A 19,512-nucleotide genomic window follows, 5' to 3' on the forward strand; every position below is an offset into this window, starting at 1 on the left:
TCATATCCCCCCTTATGTCATATATATGGAGATCATATCCCCCCTTATGTATTCTACATGGAGATCATATCCCCCCTTATGTCATATATATGGAGATCATATCCCCCCTTATGTATTATACATGGAGATCATATCCCCCTTATGTATTATACATGGAGATCATATCCCCCCTTATGTATTATACATGGAGATCATATCCCCCCTTATGTATTATACATGGTGATCATATCCCCCCTTATGTATTATACATGGAGATCATATCCCCCCTTATGTATTATACATGGAGATCATATCCCCCCTTATGTATTATACATGGAGATCATATCCCCCCTTATGTATTATACATGGAGATCATATCCCCCCCTTATGTATTATACATGGAGATCATATCCCCCCCTTATGTACTATACATGGAGATCTTATCCCCCTTATGTATTATACATGGAGATCATATCCCCCCCTTATGTACTATACATGGAGATCATATCCCCCTTATGTATTACACATGGAGATCATATCCCCCCCTTATGTATTATACATGGTGATCATATCCCCCCTTATGTATTATACATGGAGATCATATCCCCCCTTATGTACTATACATGGTGATCATATTCCCCCTTATGTATTACACATGGAGATCATATCCCCCCCTTATGTATTATACATGGTGATCATATCCCCCCTTATGTATTATACATGGAGATCATATCCCCCCTTATGTATTATACATGGAGATCATATCCCCGCTTTTGTATTATACATGGAGATCATATCCCCCCCTTATGTATTATGCATGGAGACCATATCCCCCTTATGTATTATACATGGTGATCATATCCCCCCTTATGTATTATATATGGAGATCATATACCCCCTTATGTATTATACATGGAGATTATATCCCCCCTTATGTATTATATATGGAGATCATATACCCCCTTATGTATTATACATGGAGATCATATCCCCCCTTATGTATTATGCATGGAGATCATATCCCCCCTCATGTATTATACATGGAGATCATTTCCCCCCCCCCTTATGTATTATACATGGTGATCATATCCTCCCTTATGTATTATACATGGAGATCATATCCCCCCCCCCCTTATGTATTATACATGGAGATCATATCCCCCCTTATGTATTATACATGGAGATCATATCCCCCCTTATGTATTATACATGGAGATCATATCCCCCCCCCCCTTATGTATTATACATGGAGATCATATCCCCCCTTATGTATTATACATGGAGATCATATCCCCCCTTATGTATTTTACATGGAGATCATATCCCCCCTTATGTATTATACATGGAGATCATATCCCCCCTTATGTATTATACATGGTGATCATATCCCCCTTATGTATTTTACATGGAGATCATATCCCCTCTTATGTATTATACATGGAGATCATATCCCCCTTATGTATTATACATGGTGATCATATCCCCCCCCTTATGTATTATACATGGAGATCATATCCCCCCTTATGTATTTTACATGGAGATCATATCCCCCCTTATGTATTATACATGGTATCATATCCATAAGGGGGGAGGACACTCAATGGCCAGCTCAGTGGATTGCTGTAGGAAAGTCCTGGATTCTTTCTTGGATACACAGAATATAACTGGATATAATATTTATAGGGAAAGTTGATCCAGGGAATATCCGATTGCCTCTCGGGGGATCAGGAAGGAACATTTTCCCAGCAGGAGCAAATTGGATCGTGCTTTGCTGGGTTTTTTATACGGTGGGTATAGGATAACTTTTTTTTTTTTTTAATGGTTGAACTGGATGGACTTTTGTCTTTTTTTCAGCCAGACTAACTATGTAACTGTGTATATGTGTCACAAGTCTTAGAAATTCATCCTACTCTCGGCTGATGGTAATTTTTGGTGGGTATTAGATGTCCTCAGGGCTGAGCATTAGTTTAGGCTGAACAGCGTGTTCCTTCAGGTCTGTTGGGCTACAACAAAATGGCTGAGAAGAACCAATCACAGAGGAGCCTTCCTTTAACCCATAAGGATGAGTATTGGGGGATGGGCGCTATTGTTGCAGGAAGTGAATGGAAAAGAGTGCCAGCGATGGAGGCAAACTGCACCAACCTGACGGAGAGGATATTACGGCTCACCCTGGAGATAATCTACCTGCTGACCGGGGAGGTGAGGAGGATTCTGGGAGTATGACTTTTTTTTATTTTATTGATACCTAACCGAAAAATATTTTTCCTCCAGTTTTATTCCAGCAACAAATCACCGGGGAGTGTCTAACTGACGTATTTATTTACTTACTGTTTTTATTCATAAGATTTTGTCTTTGACAATTAATGACGGCACATCTATACTGAACTTTTTTGCTCAACTGTATGATTTTTATTTTTTTTTATAACAGCTGGTTTAGTAAATTATAAGACAAAGCTTTAGTTAACTTGTGTTACTGACAGACAATCAATGTCAGATGTCTTTTTTTTACATACGTAAAATATATGTACCAATATGTACATATATATATGTACCAATATAACAAATTATTATATTATTATTATTTTACAGGATTTATATAGTGCCAACAGTTTGCTCAGCGCTTTACAATATAACGGGAGACAATACAGCAACAATACAGTTCAATACAAGAGAGTTAGGAGGGCCCTGATCCTGGGAGCTTACAATCTAAGAGGGAGGGGCTGGTGGTACAAAAGGTAATAACTGTGGGGGACAGACTGGTAGAAGGAGTAGAAGATTCCATTATTAGCTGAGGGCAGGATAGGCTTCCCTGAAGAGAGAGGTTTGCAGAGATCACCTAAAAGTGAGCAGAGTAGGCGATAGTCTGATAGATTGGGGTAGAGAGTTCCAGAGGATGGGGGAGGCTCTGGAGAAGTCCTGGAGACTAGCATGGGAGGAGGAGACAAGGGAGCTAGAGAGTAGGAGGTCGTGGGAGGAGCGGAGAGGACGGTTACGGTGGTATTTGGAGACAAGATTGGTGATGTCATTTGGGGCGGAGTTATAACTGGCTTTATATATTATTGTTAATGTTTTGAATTTTATTTGTTGGGCAATGCAAAGCCAGTGGAGGGATTGGCAGAGTGGCATGGAGAACACTGAGTGGAGACCAGTGGAGGGATTGGCAGAGAGGGATGGAGAACACTGAGTGGAGGCCAGTGGAGGGATTGGCAGAGAGGGATGGAGAACACTGAGTGGAGGCCAGTGGAGGGATTGGCAGAGAGGGATGGAGAACACTGAGTGGAGACCAGTGGAGGGATTGGCAGAGAGGGATGGAGAACACTGAATGTTGGCCAGTGGAGGGATTGGCAGAGAGGGATGGAGGACACTGATTGGAGGCCAGTGGAGGGATTGGCATAGAGGGATAAAGGACACTGAATGGAGACCAGTGGAGGGATTGGTAGAGAGGGATGGAGGACACTGAATGGAGACCTGTGGAGGGCTTGGCAGAGAGGGATGGAGGACACTGAATGTTGGCCAGTGGAGGGATTGGCAGAGAGGGATGGAGGACACTGAGTGGAGATCAATGGAGGGATTGGCAGAGAGAGATGGAGGACACTGAATGAAGGGCAGTGGAGGGATTGGCAGAGAGGGATGGAGGACACTGAATGTTGGCCAATGGAGGGATTGGCAGAGAGGGATGGAGGACACTGAATGGAGACCTGTGGAGGGATTGGTAGAGAGGGATGGAGGACACTAAATGGAGACCTGTGGAGGGCTTGGCAGAGAGGGATGGAGGGATGGAGGATACTGAATGTTGGCCAGTGGAGGGATTGGCAGAGAGGGATGGAGGACACTGAGTGGAGGCCAGTGGAGGGATTGGCAGAGAGGGATGGAGGAAACTGAATGGAGACCAGTGGAGGGATTAGCAGAGAGGGATGGATGACACTGAGTGGAGGGCAGTGGAGGGCTTGGCAGAGGGGGATGGAGGATACTGAATGTTGGCCAGTGGAGGGATTATCAGAGAGGGATGGAGGACACTGAATGGAGACCAGCGGAGGGATTGACAGAGAGGGATGGAGGACACTGAATGTTGGCCAGTGGAGGGATTGGCAGAGAGGGATGGAGGACACTGAGTGGAGGCCAGTGGAGGGCATAGCAGAGAGGGATGGAGGACACTGAATGTTGGCCAGTGGAGGGATTTGCAGAGAGAGATGGAGGACACTGAATGGAGACCAATGGAGGGATTGGTAGAGAGGAATGGAGGACACTGAATAGAGACCAGTGGAGGGATTGGCAAGTTGCAACTTCTTTTGCTGGGGAATGTATATTGTGTTTGCTAATCTCTCTCCACAGGATGACATAGTTGTGAAGAAGACATTAGAAGATGGACACAACTCCATAATGGTTCCTCTACATTCCTTTCTGGTTCCAGAAAAAAACAATGAGGGGAAGATTTTACAAGTCACCCAAAAGATCATTGATATCCTTAGCAGAGAGGTGAGTGGTGCCGGGAATTCTGGGACATTCTCCAGTAACAGACAAGGGATGTCTGGATGGTGACTGTATCATTGTGTGTGTCAGGTTCCTATAAGGTGTCAGGATGTCTCCACTCAGTGTAAAAACTGGAGCAAAATTAATGTTAGTATCAAAGAAGACATAAAAGGAGAGGAAGAGAGTGTGATAAAGGAGCGGCAGTGTTTAGGACACAAGGATCTCTACAAGGACATCAAAATGGAGAATCAGCCTCCCCTCACATCACCGGGTAAGAGGAGACTTTATTATAAAGGAGAGAGCAGTACGGAGGGTCCACCTAGATCCCCCATCATCTGATAAACACATAGAAACAATGGATTCAGTCAGTGTGTGTTTCCTACAGATGGATCCAGTCATGGGAACCCACCAGAGAGATCTCCCCGTCCTCTGTATTCCCAGGATTTCACACAGAAAGGTCACACCATCCCTCACCATCATCAGGTAGATGGATCCAGTAATGGGAACCCACCAGAGAGAGGTCCCCGTCCTCTGTATTCCCGGGATTCCACACAGGAAGATCACATCATCCGTCACCATCATCAGGTAGGTGAGGATGCTGAACTCAAACTTGACTCTAAATTGTAGTAGATGATATTATTCTATGTAGTCTCAGGATAATAATGCTCACATTCATTCTGTTATTTTAGGGGGAAGAAGTGATGGGTATAAAAATTGAGGTTAAAGAAGAAGATGAGATGTATGTGACAGATAATCAACTGTCTTTAAATGAAGATGAATTGATGATGACGATGACCAAGGAGGAATCTTCTCTAGATGTCAGCACAGGTAAAAAAAAAATTATATATATATACTTAATGTAAAATGCAGCACTTCATATTTTTATTTTATGTTCCTTCTTTCACATTTCCATACATTTCCATCACATTTAGATATGCAGATTTACCAAGAAGGATGAAAATCAGCAATCCAATCCATTTGGCTTGTTATGATGTGATGGAAAAGTATCCAGTGAATCTATATCACATCATATGGAGTGTAGATTCTGTACACCATATGAAAGGTCCATTTCCATTCCTCAATATAACGTCATGTTCCCAACAAATGTGAAGGAGATACTGGACACCATATCAAAGGTCCATCTCCATTCCTCAATATAACGTCATGTTCCCGACAAATGAGGAGGAGATACTGGACACCATATGAAAGGTCCATCTCCATTCCTCAATATGATGTCGTGTTGCCAACAAATGTGGAGGAGATACTGTACACCATATGAAAGGTCCATATCCATTCCTCAGTATACCGTCATGTTCCCAACAAATGAGGAGGAGATACTGTACACCATATGAAAGGTCCATCTCCATTCCTCAATATAGGGTCATGTTCCCAACAAATGAGGAGGAGATACTGTACACCATATGGAAGGTCCATCTCCATTCCTCAATATGATGTCATGTTGCCAACAAAAGTGGAGGAGATACTGTACACCATATGAAAGGTCCATATCCATTCCTCAATATAACGTCATGTCCCCAACAAATGAGGAGGAGATACTGGACACCATATGAAAGGTCCATCTCCATTCCTCAATATGATGTCATGTTCCCAACAAATGAGGAGGAGATACTGTACACCATATGAAAGGTCCATCTCCATTCCTCAATATAACATCACGTTCCCAACAAATGAGGAGGAGATACTGTACACCATATGAAAGGTCCATCTCCATTCCTCAATATAATGTCATGTTCCCAACAAATGAAGAGGAGAAACTGGACACCATATGGAAGGTCCATCTCTATTCCTCAATATAACGTCATGTCCCCAACAAATGAGAAGGAGATACTGTACACCATATAAAAATTTCCATCTCCATTCATCAATGTGATGTCATGTTCTTACAAATTTGATGTTGGAAGGTCCATTTCTGTTCCTCATCCTATCAATGTCATGATCTGGGTAACGGGTGACTTACAAATCGACATTCATTATTCCTAACTGCAAAACATGAACAATAAATATGTTTTATTAATATGATTTAGTCCTCGGGGACTTCAATATCCCCATCAATGACAACAGCCCGGCTACTTCCCAATTCCTCCACCTAACCTCCTCCTTCGCGCTCACACAGCACACTCAATCCTCCACCCACATCATTGGGAACACCCTGGACCTCGTCTTCTCCCACCTCTGTACCCTCAACCAGTTCTCTAACACCCCCTTCCCTCTCTCCGACCACCACCTCCTCACGTTCTCCATCTCCCCTTCCCCTAACTCCCCCCCCCCAGAGCGCCAAACCATCACCAGCCGCAACCTTCGCAACCTGAACCCGGCCCCCCTCCACTCAGCTGCCGACCGCCTACACGACAGAATCCTTCCACTGTCTTGTCCGGACCTAGCCACTAACACGTACAACGACTCACTATCAGCTACCCTAGACTCTCTGGCACCCCTAACCACACGCTACATCAAACCCAGACCGCTCCAACCATGGCAGAACGACCACACTAAATGCCTCAAACGTCGCAGTCGTGCGCTGGAGAGACTATGGCGCAAAACCAGGTCCCCCCGTTCATTCTCCCTCTACAAATCTGCCTTCCTCACTTACACCTCCTCCCTCCACGCCGCCAAGCAGGCTTACTTCGTAAACCTGATTAACACCCTCTCCTCCTGCCCTCGCCGACTCTTCTCCACCTTCAACTCCCTGCTCTCTCCCCCCCCTCCTCCACTCAGTACCTCACTCACCGCCCACGAGATTGCCACTCATTTCCACAATAAAATTGATGCTATCCGTCAGGACATAGTCAACTCGCAATCTACCTCCCCACCTAGCCTCCCCCCCCCTATCTCCCCCTCATCTCTTCCCTCCTCTGACCTCGCAACCGCACTGCCCCCCTCCACACCCAAGACCCCGCTTACCGTAACCCCACCAGCTCTGCACTCCTTCAGCCCCGCTACCACTGAGGAAGTCACCAGGGTCTTCTCTGAAGCCCGCCTCACTACCTGCCCCCTAGACCCTATCCCCTCTCGACTCCTCCAGTCACCCCCCTCTTCCCTCATCTGCTCCCTCACCCACATCTTCAATCTCTCCCTCTCTACCGGCGTATTCCCCTCCCCCCTAAAGCATGCGCACATCACCCCCATACTCAAAAAGCCCTCCCTGGACCCCTCTGACTCAAACAACCTCAGACCCATCTCCCTGCTGCCACTCACTTCCAAACTCCTGGAGCGCTTAGTCTACAACCGCCTAAGCGCCCACCTAACTGACAACAACCTCCTTGATCCACTACAGTCCGGCTTCCGTCCCCTACACTCCACCGAAACCGCCCTCCTCAAAATCACCAACGACCTACTTACCGCCAAAGCCAAAGGCGACTACTCTGTCCTCCTCCTCCTGGACCTCTCCGCGGCCTTCGACACAGTTGACCACCCCCTCCTCCTTAATAAACTATTCTCCCTTGGCGTCAGAGACACCGCTCTCTCCTGGTTCTCCTCTTACCTATCCCGACGCTCCTTCAGCGTTTCCTACAATGGTGCCACCTCCCCTTCCCTCCCCCTCTCTGTTGGGGTCCCCCAGGGCTCTGTCCTTGGACCCCTTCTCTTCTCCATCTACACCTCCTCCCTTGGCAAACTCATACACTCCCACGGCTTCAACTACCATCTCTATGCAGATGACACTCAAATTTACCTCTCCACCCCTCACCTCACCTCCACTTTCTCCGCCCGCATCACTCACCTCCTAAACGACATCTCTGACTGGATGTCGCTCCATTTCCTCAAACTCAACCTCTCCAAAACCGAGCTTCTCGTCTTCCCTCCTGCCCGCGCCCCCCCCCCCATCCTATCCATCACTACTAACATCACCACCATCAATCCCGCCCCGCAAGCCAAAGTCCTTGGGGTCATTCTGGACTCTAACCTCTCCTTCCAACCTCATGTCAAATCACTGACAAACACATGCAGGCTCCACCTCCGCAATATCGCCAAAATACGCACCTTCCTTACCCCAGACACCGCTAAACTACTTGTGCACTCCCTGATTATCTCACGCCTTGACTACTGCAACTCCCTCCTCACCGGCCTACCCCAGTGCAAACTCTCCCCGCTTCAGACCATCCTGAACTCAGCTGCCAGACTCATCCACCTCACCAGCCGCTCCACCTCTGCCACCCCCCTCTGCCTCTCCCTCCACTGGCTCCCTATCGCCCAACGCATCAAATTCAAACTACTCACTCTGACCTACAAAGCCATTCACAACACTGCCCCTAACTACCTCACCGACCTGATTCCCAAGTACCACCCTACCCGTACCCTTCGCTCTTCACAGGACCTCCTTCTATCTTGCTCCCTGGTCTCCTCCTCACACTCACGTCTGCAAGACTTCTCCAGGTCCTCCCCCATCCTCTGGAACTCACTACCCCAATCCATCAGACTGTCACCTTCCCTCCTCACCTTCAGGCGCTCCCTGAAAACCCACCTCTTCAGGGAAGCCTACCCCACCCTCACCTAACTGCTGCTCTCCTTCATTCCTCCTACCACTCCATCCCCCACAGCCACTTCCTCCTGTACCACTACCCCCTCCCTCCCAGATTGTAAGCTCGAAAGAGTAGGGCCCTCTTACCCCTCGTGTGCTGTTCGTAGCTGCTGTAATGTTTCATGTATTGTCCCCCCCTCTATTGTACAGCGCTGAGCAAACCCTTTGGCGCTATATAAACTCAATGTAATGTAATGTAATGTAATTATTATTTTTGATTTTAAAAAATTTCCAACAGGAGGCCACAGAAGCTGGAATATCCGAGGGAGACGTCTAATTTTATCTGCAGATTACAATAAAGAAGATAATGACGTGGTACAATATTCTCCAAGAAAGAGAATTGTTACTAAAAACTTACATCACAAACTTAATCCTATGGTAAGATCAACAAATCGGTTTGCTTTTGAGAATTCCAAAAATAAATTACATACCGATATACCAGATGTCCATACAAGCTATGACAGTGCAGATCCATCACTGGATCCTTCTAATCTTGAGGAATCTTCTCCCAATATTTTGCATCCTGATCAAAATTGTGAACAATCATTCATACAAAGCCATGACCTGGATGTACAGCAGAGAATTCCCACCAGCAGAAATCCTTTTTACTGTTCCCAGTGTGAGAAATCCTTTTTGAGGAAATCAGGACTTGTTCAACACCTGAGAATCCATATTGGGGAAAAGCCATTTTCTTGTTCTGTTTGTGGAAAGTCTTTTTTTGAAAAATCGCAACTCAACAGACACCACATAGTCCACACCGGTGAGAAGCCCTTTCCCTGTCCTCAGTGTGGAAAGTGCTTCTCTCATAAAGGGAACCGCGATAAGCACATGAGGGTTCACACCGGGGAGAAGCCATTTTCCTGTGTAGAGTGCGGAAAATGTTTTGCACAGAAATCGACGCTAATCATCCACCAGAAAATGCACACCACCTGAGGCTGCTGAAAAACTTATGGTGGCATTTCATTGGCTGAATCGTTATGCCCTTAGAACTTTTTTGTTGTATTATCTCCGTTTTTTTTTTTATAATTTATTGTACATTTTCGTGGTGTAGTTTTGCTTAAAACTTAAACATTTTGCCTTTCTCCATTCTGGTGATTTTCCTCTCGTCCTGGTGTGTTATGCAGGCAGGAATTGTGGGAAAATCTCCCCAACAAGTACACAGGTATAAAAAAAAAAAACATTTATTTAGTATACTGGGGAAGAGTTTGATCTTATTTTTTTTTTTTGCTTGTACATGTGCCCACTTAGGGAGACTTCCTGGGCTACAGATAAAAAATAACCCAAGAGAGGCTCTCATCTTCTTCATTCTTTCAAAAATAACAAAAAAAGTGCTGGATTTCCACTTTAATTGCTGAAGTTCTCTGGGAACAGTGGTGGGTACTGAAGCTGTCCTTCTTTTTTTACCTTACTTAAAGATAGGAATTATGTGGCAGCAATAAAATAAATTTCTCAATGAAAAACCATAGTGTGGACTCTTGTGTTTTTTTTTTTTTAAAACTTCATTTTTATATTTATTGTTTTTATTGAGATTATTTCACTAGCTAAAGAGCATGTACAGCATGTACAGTTATCAAAGGGATTGAGACCTTCTAAGCCAGTAGTCGTCAACATATGAGATAATGGGGACCTCAAATGCTACCCCTGACATCACCTAAGGGCTGCACATAATGTCCAATATATGTAATGCTTGAGAGGACTGTCAGAGATTGCAGACCTAATGTAGGAAACGAGGGTCAAGGAGTGTGGAGAGGATACATTGTTGGCTGGAGAGATGCTGCAGAAGACAGTATGAAGCTGGGAACATGTTACCTGAGGCTGGTGGGGATCAATGCTTCTGCCATAATCGATGTTCCCACCAGAGATTGCCGAGGTCCAACAGGCACACATCATATACCAAAGGGCTGCATGTGGCTTTCGGGCCACAGGTTGGGCACCAGGGACAGATGCATACTTTCGAAGTCACAATGATACAATATACAGTATAAACTGCAATGATATCTATTGGTATAACTATATGATACAAAAACATTCCAACGAAACCAACGATAATGCATATGATATAGTCACGTATATGTATACATACAGTATATTCAGACTGTAAACTTGGAACTGTGGAATTCAGGAGTTAACTGGTGCTTTGCCAGGGACCTTCTCATGGGTATGACCTCCAGGCTATTCAACAGTTACAGATGCACAGGATGGAAGGTGCCAGGCAACAAGGAACTGGAAAAGGCACAGGGCATTTGGAAGTGGGAAGGAGGCTTGATGCTGTGGGTTTAAAGATTGTGCAGCCGGGTTCAGACTGATGAGACTGGATGTGGAAGTGGTTCAGCAAAAAATGAGGCTTTTGTGTGCTGCGATGACTGCGAGATCAGCCGATGTGCAAAGGATGTTGCAAATGCATTGTAGGTACTGTGCAGGCCATGATTGCAGTTGCTATGTAGAGGAGGCTGTGGATTTGGCTAAGGTGCAGTGGAGGCTGAGACTGTGGGTGTTGTGAAGGCTGTGAGAGAAACTGAGGTGCAGCAGAAGTGATGTATGTACAAGAGGGCTGTGGTGGTGGAAGGATGGCTGCTGCAGAGACAATCGGGTAAATGTACTAAAACTGATGCACTCAGAATCTGTTGCAGCTGTGCATGGTAGCCAATCCACTTCTAACTTCAGCTTGTTCAATTAAGCTTTGGCACAAAAAAACCTGGAAGCTGACTGGTTTCTATGCAGATTTGCATTCGATTTTGCACTCCCTGTGACTCTCTCTGAAGTATCCGTAGCTGTGGGGAAGAGAGGAACCACCAGCGATGGATCACAGAAGGTAAGCAGCTGTGACATTAGCCGCTTCCTATAGGGTCTCCCCACCCACTGAGGGCCTGGTTTCAGAGGGAGGAGGTGATGGACTTTCCATACAGGATGAGGACAAGAAACATCTAATGCCAGTTGGGACCAGGAATGTTTTTCAAGCCAAAGCTTTCCAATCTTACAGGTAATTCAACTTGCCACTGGAATTTTATATTTGCTGGAACTCTCATTCCCAAAAGAATGCTGCTTGAGGAGAAACAAGGAGTAGAGTAGAGTAGGATAAGACAATCTCTTAAGACCACGACCAGCTTCAGAACAGAGATATGAAAGGAGTTGTGTATGTGAAGATACATCACTTGAAAGCCACAGGATTGATATCGTCTGAGGACCAGCAATGCAGTTGCAGAAGGAACAGAAGCGATGTTGAGATTCACGCTCCTAGTAAAGTTCCTGGAACCCAACATAGATAAGGATGGAGATGGAAATCAAATCGGTCAAAGAGGAGGGTAGTTCCCTGTCTGCCAGCTCAGTCAGACACAGTCAGATAGTCCCCACCAGGATGTGGCTCATTACTCCAAACCAGTTCAGCCACGAGGGCCCAAAATTAAATTGCTTACTGTTCCACTGTCATGCTTCCATGGTGCAGGGATAGGAGGGGGCTAGAAAGATGGCTTGGAGCTCTGGCAAATTCTAAGCCAGGGGATAGTCTCTCTGCCAGAGGGAGGAAGCACAGACCAGGACATCTTGGGCTAGAAGGCAGATTACATATTCCATCTTGGAACAGTGAATGGGGAAATTCTGGAGCTGCAGTTGGAAGTAAATTACTCACTAATTAAAGAAGCCCCATTAGCTCTTAGGACCCTTGGAGTAATGAGGAGATGGCTGTAGATGCAGAGTCTCACAGGCAGTCTATGCGAGAGTCTAGGTCTTGCAAGTATCACACAACCTATTCTTGAGTGGCCTGCTTTGCTCTCAATTTGCTGGTAGTGCTGAACAAGACTTCAAGTGGATCAGTGGAAGGTAGAGGCACCTAGAGAAGGTCTGTGCTTGGCTCAAGCATTATTCAGTTTAAAATGCTGCTTTATGCATTGACATTCCTCCTTAGACCCAGTGACCCTGATTTACTATTGTGCCTAGGCGCATTTCCGTGGGCGAATGTCTAATTTTTACTATCGGCCGTCTACTTTTACCCTGCTAAGAAATTTACTAAAGAGAAGCGTCAACAAGTAGACGCCAAATCGAATTTACTAACGAGACACAGATCAGGAATCAGACTCAAAATGCAGACTTGCTAAGAGGCACATCTAACACCATGAAAAATCACTGCAGAAACATGTTCACATCGAAATTTGCTTTGCCAAATATCAGGACTTCACTTTAAACAATATCAGCCATTTCCAAAAAAATTTAAAATGTGTTAAAAAGTTTTTTTTTAAGCAAGTCGACACAGTGAAGAACTAGATGCTTGTGCAGTGTATTTGTCCGATATAAATGCGCATGTGCAGAACACATTTTAGATGTCCTCTGTGGGCGTTTGCTTTTTAGCTGCTCTTCAATAGTAAATCTCTATGTGGAGTACTCTGACAGCCGGCACTCAGTCGTGTCTACTGTGTTTAACAAACAGGACTAGGCATATCTTTATGTATTCTAATTTGATTTCCTTAGTTCTAGTGATTCTGTTTTTGTTTCTTATCCTTTATAATTATTTCTGTAATGATTTTACTTATTTCGAAGGTCTAGATAATATTTATTTTGACAGCTGAATATAAAAATAAAGGTCTGCAATAAAAAAAAAAAAAAAAACAGCGTGGGGTTCCCCCTCTCATCCATACCAAGCCCTTCAGGTCTGGTATGGATATTAAGGGGTTACTCCACGCCAAAATTAAAAAAAAAAAACAGTGTGGAGTCCCCCCCAAAATCCATACCAGACCCTTACCCGAGCATGCAGTCCGGCAGGTCAGAAAGGGGGGGGGATGAGCGAGCGCCCCCCCTCCTGAACCATACCAGGCCACATGCCCTCAACATGGGGGGGTGCTTTGGGGCAGGGGGCTCCCCCCCCAAAGCACCTTGTCCCCATGTTGATGGGGACGAGGGCCTCTTCCCCACAACCCTGGCCGGTGGTTGTGGGGGTCTGCGGGTGGGGGGTTAATCAGAATCTGGAACCCCCCTTTAACAAGGGGGCCCCCAGATCCCGGCCCTTCCCCCCCTACGTGAATGAGTATGCGTACATGGTCCTGCTACTAAATCACAAAAAAAGTAAAAGTGTAGTATAAAAAAACAATACAGAGTCTTTGACAAGTCCTTTAATAAAACGCTCGTCCCCCCCCTCCTTTCCTGACCTGCCGGGCTGCGTGCTCGGATAACGGTCTGATATGGATTTTTGTTTTTTAAATTATGGCGTGGAGTTACCCTTTAATATCCATACCAGACCCGAAGGGTTTGGTATGGATGGGAGGGGGGACCCCACGCAGTTTTATTTTAATATTTATTTAATTGACGGAAATGATTTAAAATTCAGCTTTCAGTGGGGAACCCCGCTGACAGCTGAAACATTAATGCAGGCCATAGACGGGTCGAAAACCAGCCGTTTAAAAAAAAAAAAATGAAAAATCGGTCGTTTAATAGGCCGACGTTACCACCAATGGTAAATATAATCGGTCAATTTTCGTCCTGTCTATAGCCTGCATTTTTCTTTTTCTTTTTTTTAATTCCTTTTCTTTTTGTTCTTTTTCTTCTTTTTCTTGCAGGTCACAGCTCATGCGCAGATTTTTTTATTGGTAAAAAGATCGGCCGATTTGACGATAATTGCCGCGAAAATCGGCCGATCAGCAAAATCGGCCGATTTTTTGCCAAATTTCCCTATAAAATAAATGTGCCAAAATCCCGAAAAATGGCCGACCAATTAACCCACTAACGGCCCGAAAATCAGCCGATTTTTTTTTCCGGCTGAAAAATTGGCCGATTTTAGAACCATCTATGGCCTGCTTTAGATGGGTCTAAAATCGGCCGATTTTTTGGCCGAAAAAGAAAAACGGCCAATTTTCGGGCCATTAGTGGGTTAATTGTTCGGTTGTTTTTCAGAATTTTGCTACTTTTTTTATCAGTAAATTTGGAAAAAAATCGACCGATTTTGCCGATCATTGCCGTGAAAATTGGCCGCTCGGCAAAATCGGCTGATTTTTCCCCAAATTTACCGATAAACAAAATGTGCCAAAATCCTGAAAAATGACCGACCAATTATCCCACTAATGGCCCGAAAATTGGCGGGTTTTTTTTTTCGGTCAAAAAATCGGCCGATTTTAGACCCATCTAAAAAAAAGCAACATGGGGACAAGGTGCTTTTGGGGGGGAAGACCCCCTGCCCCAAAGCACCCCCCCATGTTGAGGGCATGTGGCCTGGTATGGTTCAGGAGGGGGGGCGCTCGCTCATCCCCCCTCCCTTTCCTGACCTGCCAGGCTGCATGCTCAGATAAGGATCTGGTATGGATTTTGGGGGGGACCAAATGCAGTTTTTTTTTTTTAATTTCGGCATGGAGTTACCCCTTAATATCCATGCCAGACCCGAAGGGCTTGATGTGGATGGGACCCCACGGCGTTTTTTTTTTTACATTTTGGTGTGGAGTTACCCCTTAAGATACATACCAGACCCGAACGGCTTGGTGTAGATGGGAGGGGGACCCCATGCCGTTTTTTATTTATTATGGTGCTGGTTTTTAAATGTAATTCTCCCTTTTTTTCCTTCACTATAGCTCAGATATTCACCTGTCACTTCCCCCAGCTAAAAGAGAAAGTTTTCTTGGAATTTATATCCCTAAAGGAAACAATGTTTACTTTGAGTTTATTAAAAGATACAAAGTTTTCTGTAACTTTGGGGAAAGTGACTTCTAACCTTGTGAATTATAGTGAAGAAAAAAAAAAAGGCTGGCATTTGCATTTGAAAATCAGCGCCGACATACACTTTGTATTGCAAAAAAAAATTATTAACAATTGTGTAAACCGAGGCATTATTTTCAATGGATTTTCATTCGTAAACCGAAAATTACGTTAACCGAGGTGTTGGTAAACTGAGGTACGCCTGTATTAGTATTGCAATCCTTTGTATTGGGATACATAGAACCAACATACATCTGAATTGGCAACATAGCACAACATTTGTGTCACATTTGAGATATCTGGCTAGTTACACTGACCTTGCCCAGGGACATAGAGTTGATTCACACCACAGAAATACAGGTAAGATTTGTGTTCAACAGCTCTGTGGATTAGTGGTTAGCACTGCTGCCTCACAACGCTAGGGTTGTTGGTTTGAATCCCAACCACAGCAATTAATTTGCATGATCTCCGTGTGATTACCCTAACATACATGTGCTGGTGGCAGCATCTTTGCTTTCTGTCTAAATGATCCCTAGAATGTGAATTAGCATGAGGCCTTGTCTGTTCAAACACCTTTAAAGTTCTACCTTATGTGAATGTCAAACGATGGGATGAGATAAGGGCCTGGACTAATGATTGATTGGATAATGCTGGTTTGCACTCCACCTCCTTTTGGGAAGGTTTGTCAAACCATGAGAAGAGTGAGCGAGAGAGAAAAGGATTAAAAAAAAAATTATAAAATAATGGCATGGAGTCCCCCCCCCCCCCCCAAATCCATAACAGACCCTTAACCGAGCATGCAGATACCGAATGCTTTCAAAGATTTAGTCCCTTTATTGAATTGCCTGCTTGGTTTACACTAGATGCGATTTAAAATTGTGCTTTTTGTTGGCAATTTCACCATGTTTTCTGTAGATTTACCAACAAATTATTGCGTTTTCAATTGTGTTTTGCATTGCGATTTCTATTGTAGTCTATATGTGAAATCGCTACAAATTGCTAAAAAAGTTAGACAAGAACTACTTTTGAAATTGTGCTGCAGCAAATTGCTTACGTTAAGACACTCACATCCACATTCATTAGATCCGATATCAGGTATAATTTCAATTCCCAAATCGCACCTGAAATCGTGCACCCTGGATGTGACTTGGCATGCAATTTGCATGGCATGCGACTTGCAAATCGTATGCCATGTCGCACCCTATTGTCTGCTATTAGAGCAGTCACATGGGTGCGTTTCCGACACTGATTTCTAAAGTAGTACATGTACTACTTTTGTGACGATTTGCATAGATATCTGTGTCATATGTCTTGAAAATCGCAAGGAAATCAGCATCTTCACTGTTCGTCGCACAATTTCTAAATCCGCTTTGATGTGACCGGGGTGTAAGGCCTTTTTATGTTTGATTTCCTGAGTGTTTTTCCGATTTATGGGAAATGCCGCATACTAGCAAAAGTAAATTGACATTTTCAGTATTGCATGCGAGATGTGGTCATGTGACTGCCTTAACTCATGCGATAATCTGGAGTGAATTGTGCCCATAGGGCCAAGAAATATTGCCAATAGGTTTCCCTTTTACATCCCTTTTCAATGTTCTGTTGTATGCTGCACAGGTACACTTCACTGTGGCTTTCTTTCTGACTCTGATTTGTGGGGCCTGTATACCAAGGGTTAACGCAAGTGGGAAAAGAATTAATCAGGTGCAAACACTTTCTCTGACCAAATGAATGACAGTGGTGGGTGTGGCCTACCTTATATAAAGAGATGCAGTAGTGGCTGGTATTTTTCCTTGTACAGGCCACATTATTTTCTGCAAGTCCTTGTCTGTGGTGGTTTGGGGAAGAAGAGATATTGTGGTGAATTGGCCCAGGCCACACTCACGCTGTGTTTTGATGTGGGCTGTAAATGTTTTGCATGTTCTTCCTTCTAAGGTGTTTGTGTGTTATTGTACAATGATTGTGTTTATTATCTTTGCATTGTAATCCTAACACATATCAATTGCTCTGCTCTTCCAAGTTTGCTTTATTTAGAATGAAATGCAGTTTTCAGACAAACATGATGAGAAATGTACGTGTGGGGGATTTGGGGAGGTGGGAGCTTAGTACGCCCCTTGAGGGTTAGGGACTGATGTGAATTTACCACCTATATATGTAAAGCGCTGCGTAAATTGACAGTGCTATATAAGTATCTGAAATGAATAAATGTACTAGCACCCCTAACACTTATTTTTGCTAGCTATATAACATGGCCAAATCTTCCTTTGTTAGAGCGCACATATGCAAGTATGTCCAAACTAACAAACCAAAAGCCCCCTATTGCACCAAGACCATGTTATGTACCAATGAATAGGTCATGTTCAATGTCCAGCTAGCTATTCTTTTTCTACAATCCTCTTAACAGTAATAAATTGGGCCCCCTAATGTATATTGACTTTGGGCAAATAGATATTTACCAATGTCATATACACAGTAGAGCTGCAAGCATACATTCACCAATGCCAAATCCACAATAGAACTGCAAACATATATTTGCGAATGTCACAATGGAGCCGCATGTAAAATTGCTATGGTGCACAAATAAACACCAAGACGGCTGTTGGAGGAGGCGCTAGAGCAGCTGTCATACCGGAAATATGTCATGATGTTGGCGGAAGGATGTTTGCACACACCCGGAAGTGGTAGTGGGGAGTGTGAGTGGATGGGAGTGTAGTTAGGAGAGTTTAGTGGTAATTTGCAAGTCTATTTTTTAGTTTTGTGAATTGTTCTTTTGTGGAATTCCAGACCATATCTGGACATGGCGAGATTGCTGTTTTCCACCAAGGAGCTGATCCTCATTTGCAGGGGAAACATTACTAATAATTGTATTTTCAGTTGAAAACATGTCCAATTCCTAGATCCATTGAGGTACATAGCAGATGTTCAAGGTTCTTCCAAACTATACAGGTGGCACAGACACAAGCATACACCCAGGGCCACTTTTAGATATCACAGGGCCCCATACAGCATACCTGACAGCCCCCCACCACCAGAGAAAATATCCAAATTATATTTATGGTAAAAATACACTAAAACCATTATTAATTGACATAATCCCAACCATATTCCCGTGAAATCTAAATGATAAAACTGTACTGAGTTCATAAATAAAGCTGTGTGTGTAATTGAGGTCTTGGGGCTCATGGGTGCTGTGGCCTGTAGAGTGGGAATCAGTGGTTTGTTTTTGTGGCTATCGCTGTTTGCAGGCAACCTATGGTACACAATGGAAATGCTGCAGGTCATAATTTGACAAGCATATGGGTGCAGGTGTACAGCCCTGAACACAGACAGTGAGCATTCAGTGCCACTTCCCCACGCCTTCACACCTGTACGATTAAAACCTGTGTTCATACAGCTCCTGTGTCCCCATAGTGTAACAGGTGGCTCCAGCCACATGAACAACCCCCTCATTCATGCTGTACAGGACAGAGGACCTGTGTGAATGGGACATTTTTTACTTTTTTTTCCTCAGCTCATTAATTTCAATGGGCTGCCTAACGTGTGGGAACGTGCAAAAATACTGCAGGCATGTTATTGTAAAAGTATGTTGCACCTAACCGCACAGTAGTGTGGTGCCATGAGTTTTGGTGGCTGTGAATGCATCTGTGTTTACTAGACATGTGGAGGTGAAGTTTTCATCATGGTACCTGCGCACATCTGCAGAGGGCATTGCATTTGTTTGCTGTGCTGGACAATGCGTGCTCTTGCATGCGTTTCTGCACCACAAATGGTGTGAACAAGTCCTAAGGGCCAGTTCACACTATAGAAACAGTCTAGATGTGTTCCAGATGCATTTTTGCATGCACTTTTTTGATGCATGT

General features: G+C 44.3%; 1 protein-coding gene across 1 annotated transcript; it reads left to right on the forward strand.

The window, feature by feature from the left end:
- Positions 1 to 1,977: 1,977 nt before the first annotated feature.
- Positions 1,978 to 10,451, forward strand: LOC149453481 (uncharacterized). The gene is made up of 6 exons (XM_089688464.1): positions 1,978 to 2,178; positions 4,312 to 4,455; positions 4,540 to 4,720; positions 4,835 to 5,034; positions 5,139 to 5,277; positions 9,225 to 10,451. The coding sequence occupies exons 1-6, from the start codon at positions 1,993 to 1,995 to the stop codon at positions 9,917 to 9,919; spliced, it is 1,545 nt and encodes a 514-aa protein (XP_089544590.1). The 5' UTR covers positions 1,978 to 1,992; the 3' UTR covers positions 9,920 to 10,451.
- The last annotated feature ends 9,061 nt before the right edge of the window (positions 10,452 to 19,512 follow it).

The sequence above is a fragment of the Staurois parvus genome, unplaced genomic scaffold (assembly GCF_062004578.1).
Source record: "Staurois parvus isolate SC_StPar_1 unplaced genomic scaffold, SC_StPar_1.0 ptg000449l, whole genome shotgun sequence".
NCBI classification, from domain to species: Eukaryota; Metazoa; Chordata; class Amphibia; order Anura; family Ranidae; genus Staurois; species Staurois parvus.

What these genes read in the sequence shown, in the direction of transcription:
- LOC149453481 (XM_089688464.1), top strand. Translation starts at nt 1,993, where the DNA reads ATGGCTGAGAAGAACCAATCACAGAGGAGCCTTCCTTTAACCCATAAG. An exon ending in TCTACCTGCTGACCGGGGAG is followed by an intron (nt 2,179 to 4,311) that starts GTGAGGAGGATT and finishes CTCTCTCCACAG; the next exon opens with GATGACATAGTTGTGAAGAA. An exon ending in GCCTCCCCTCACATCACCGG is followed by an intron (nt 4,721 to 4,834) that starts GTAAGAGGAGAC and finishes TGTTTCCTACAG; the next exon opens with ATGGATCCAGTCATGGGAAC.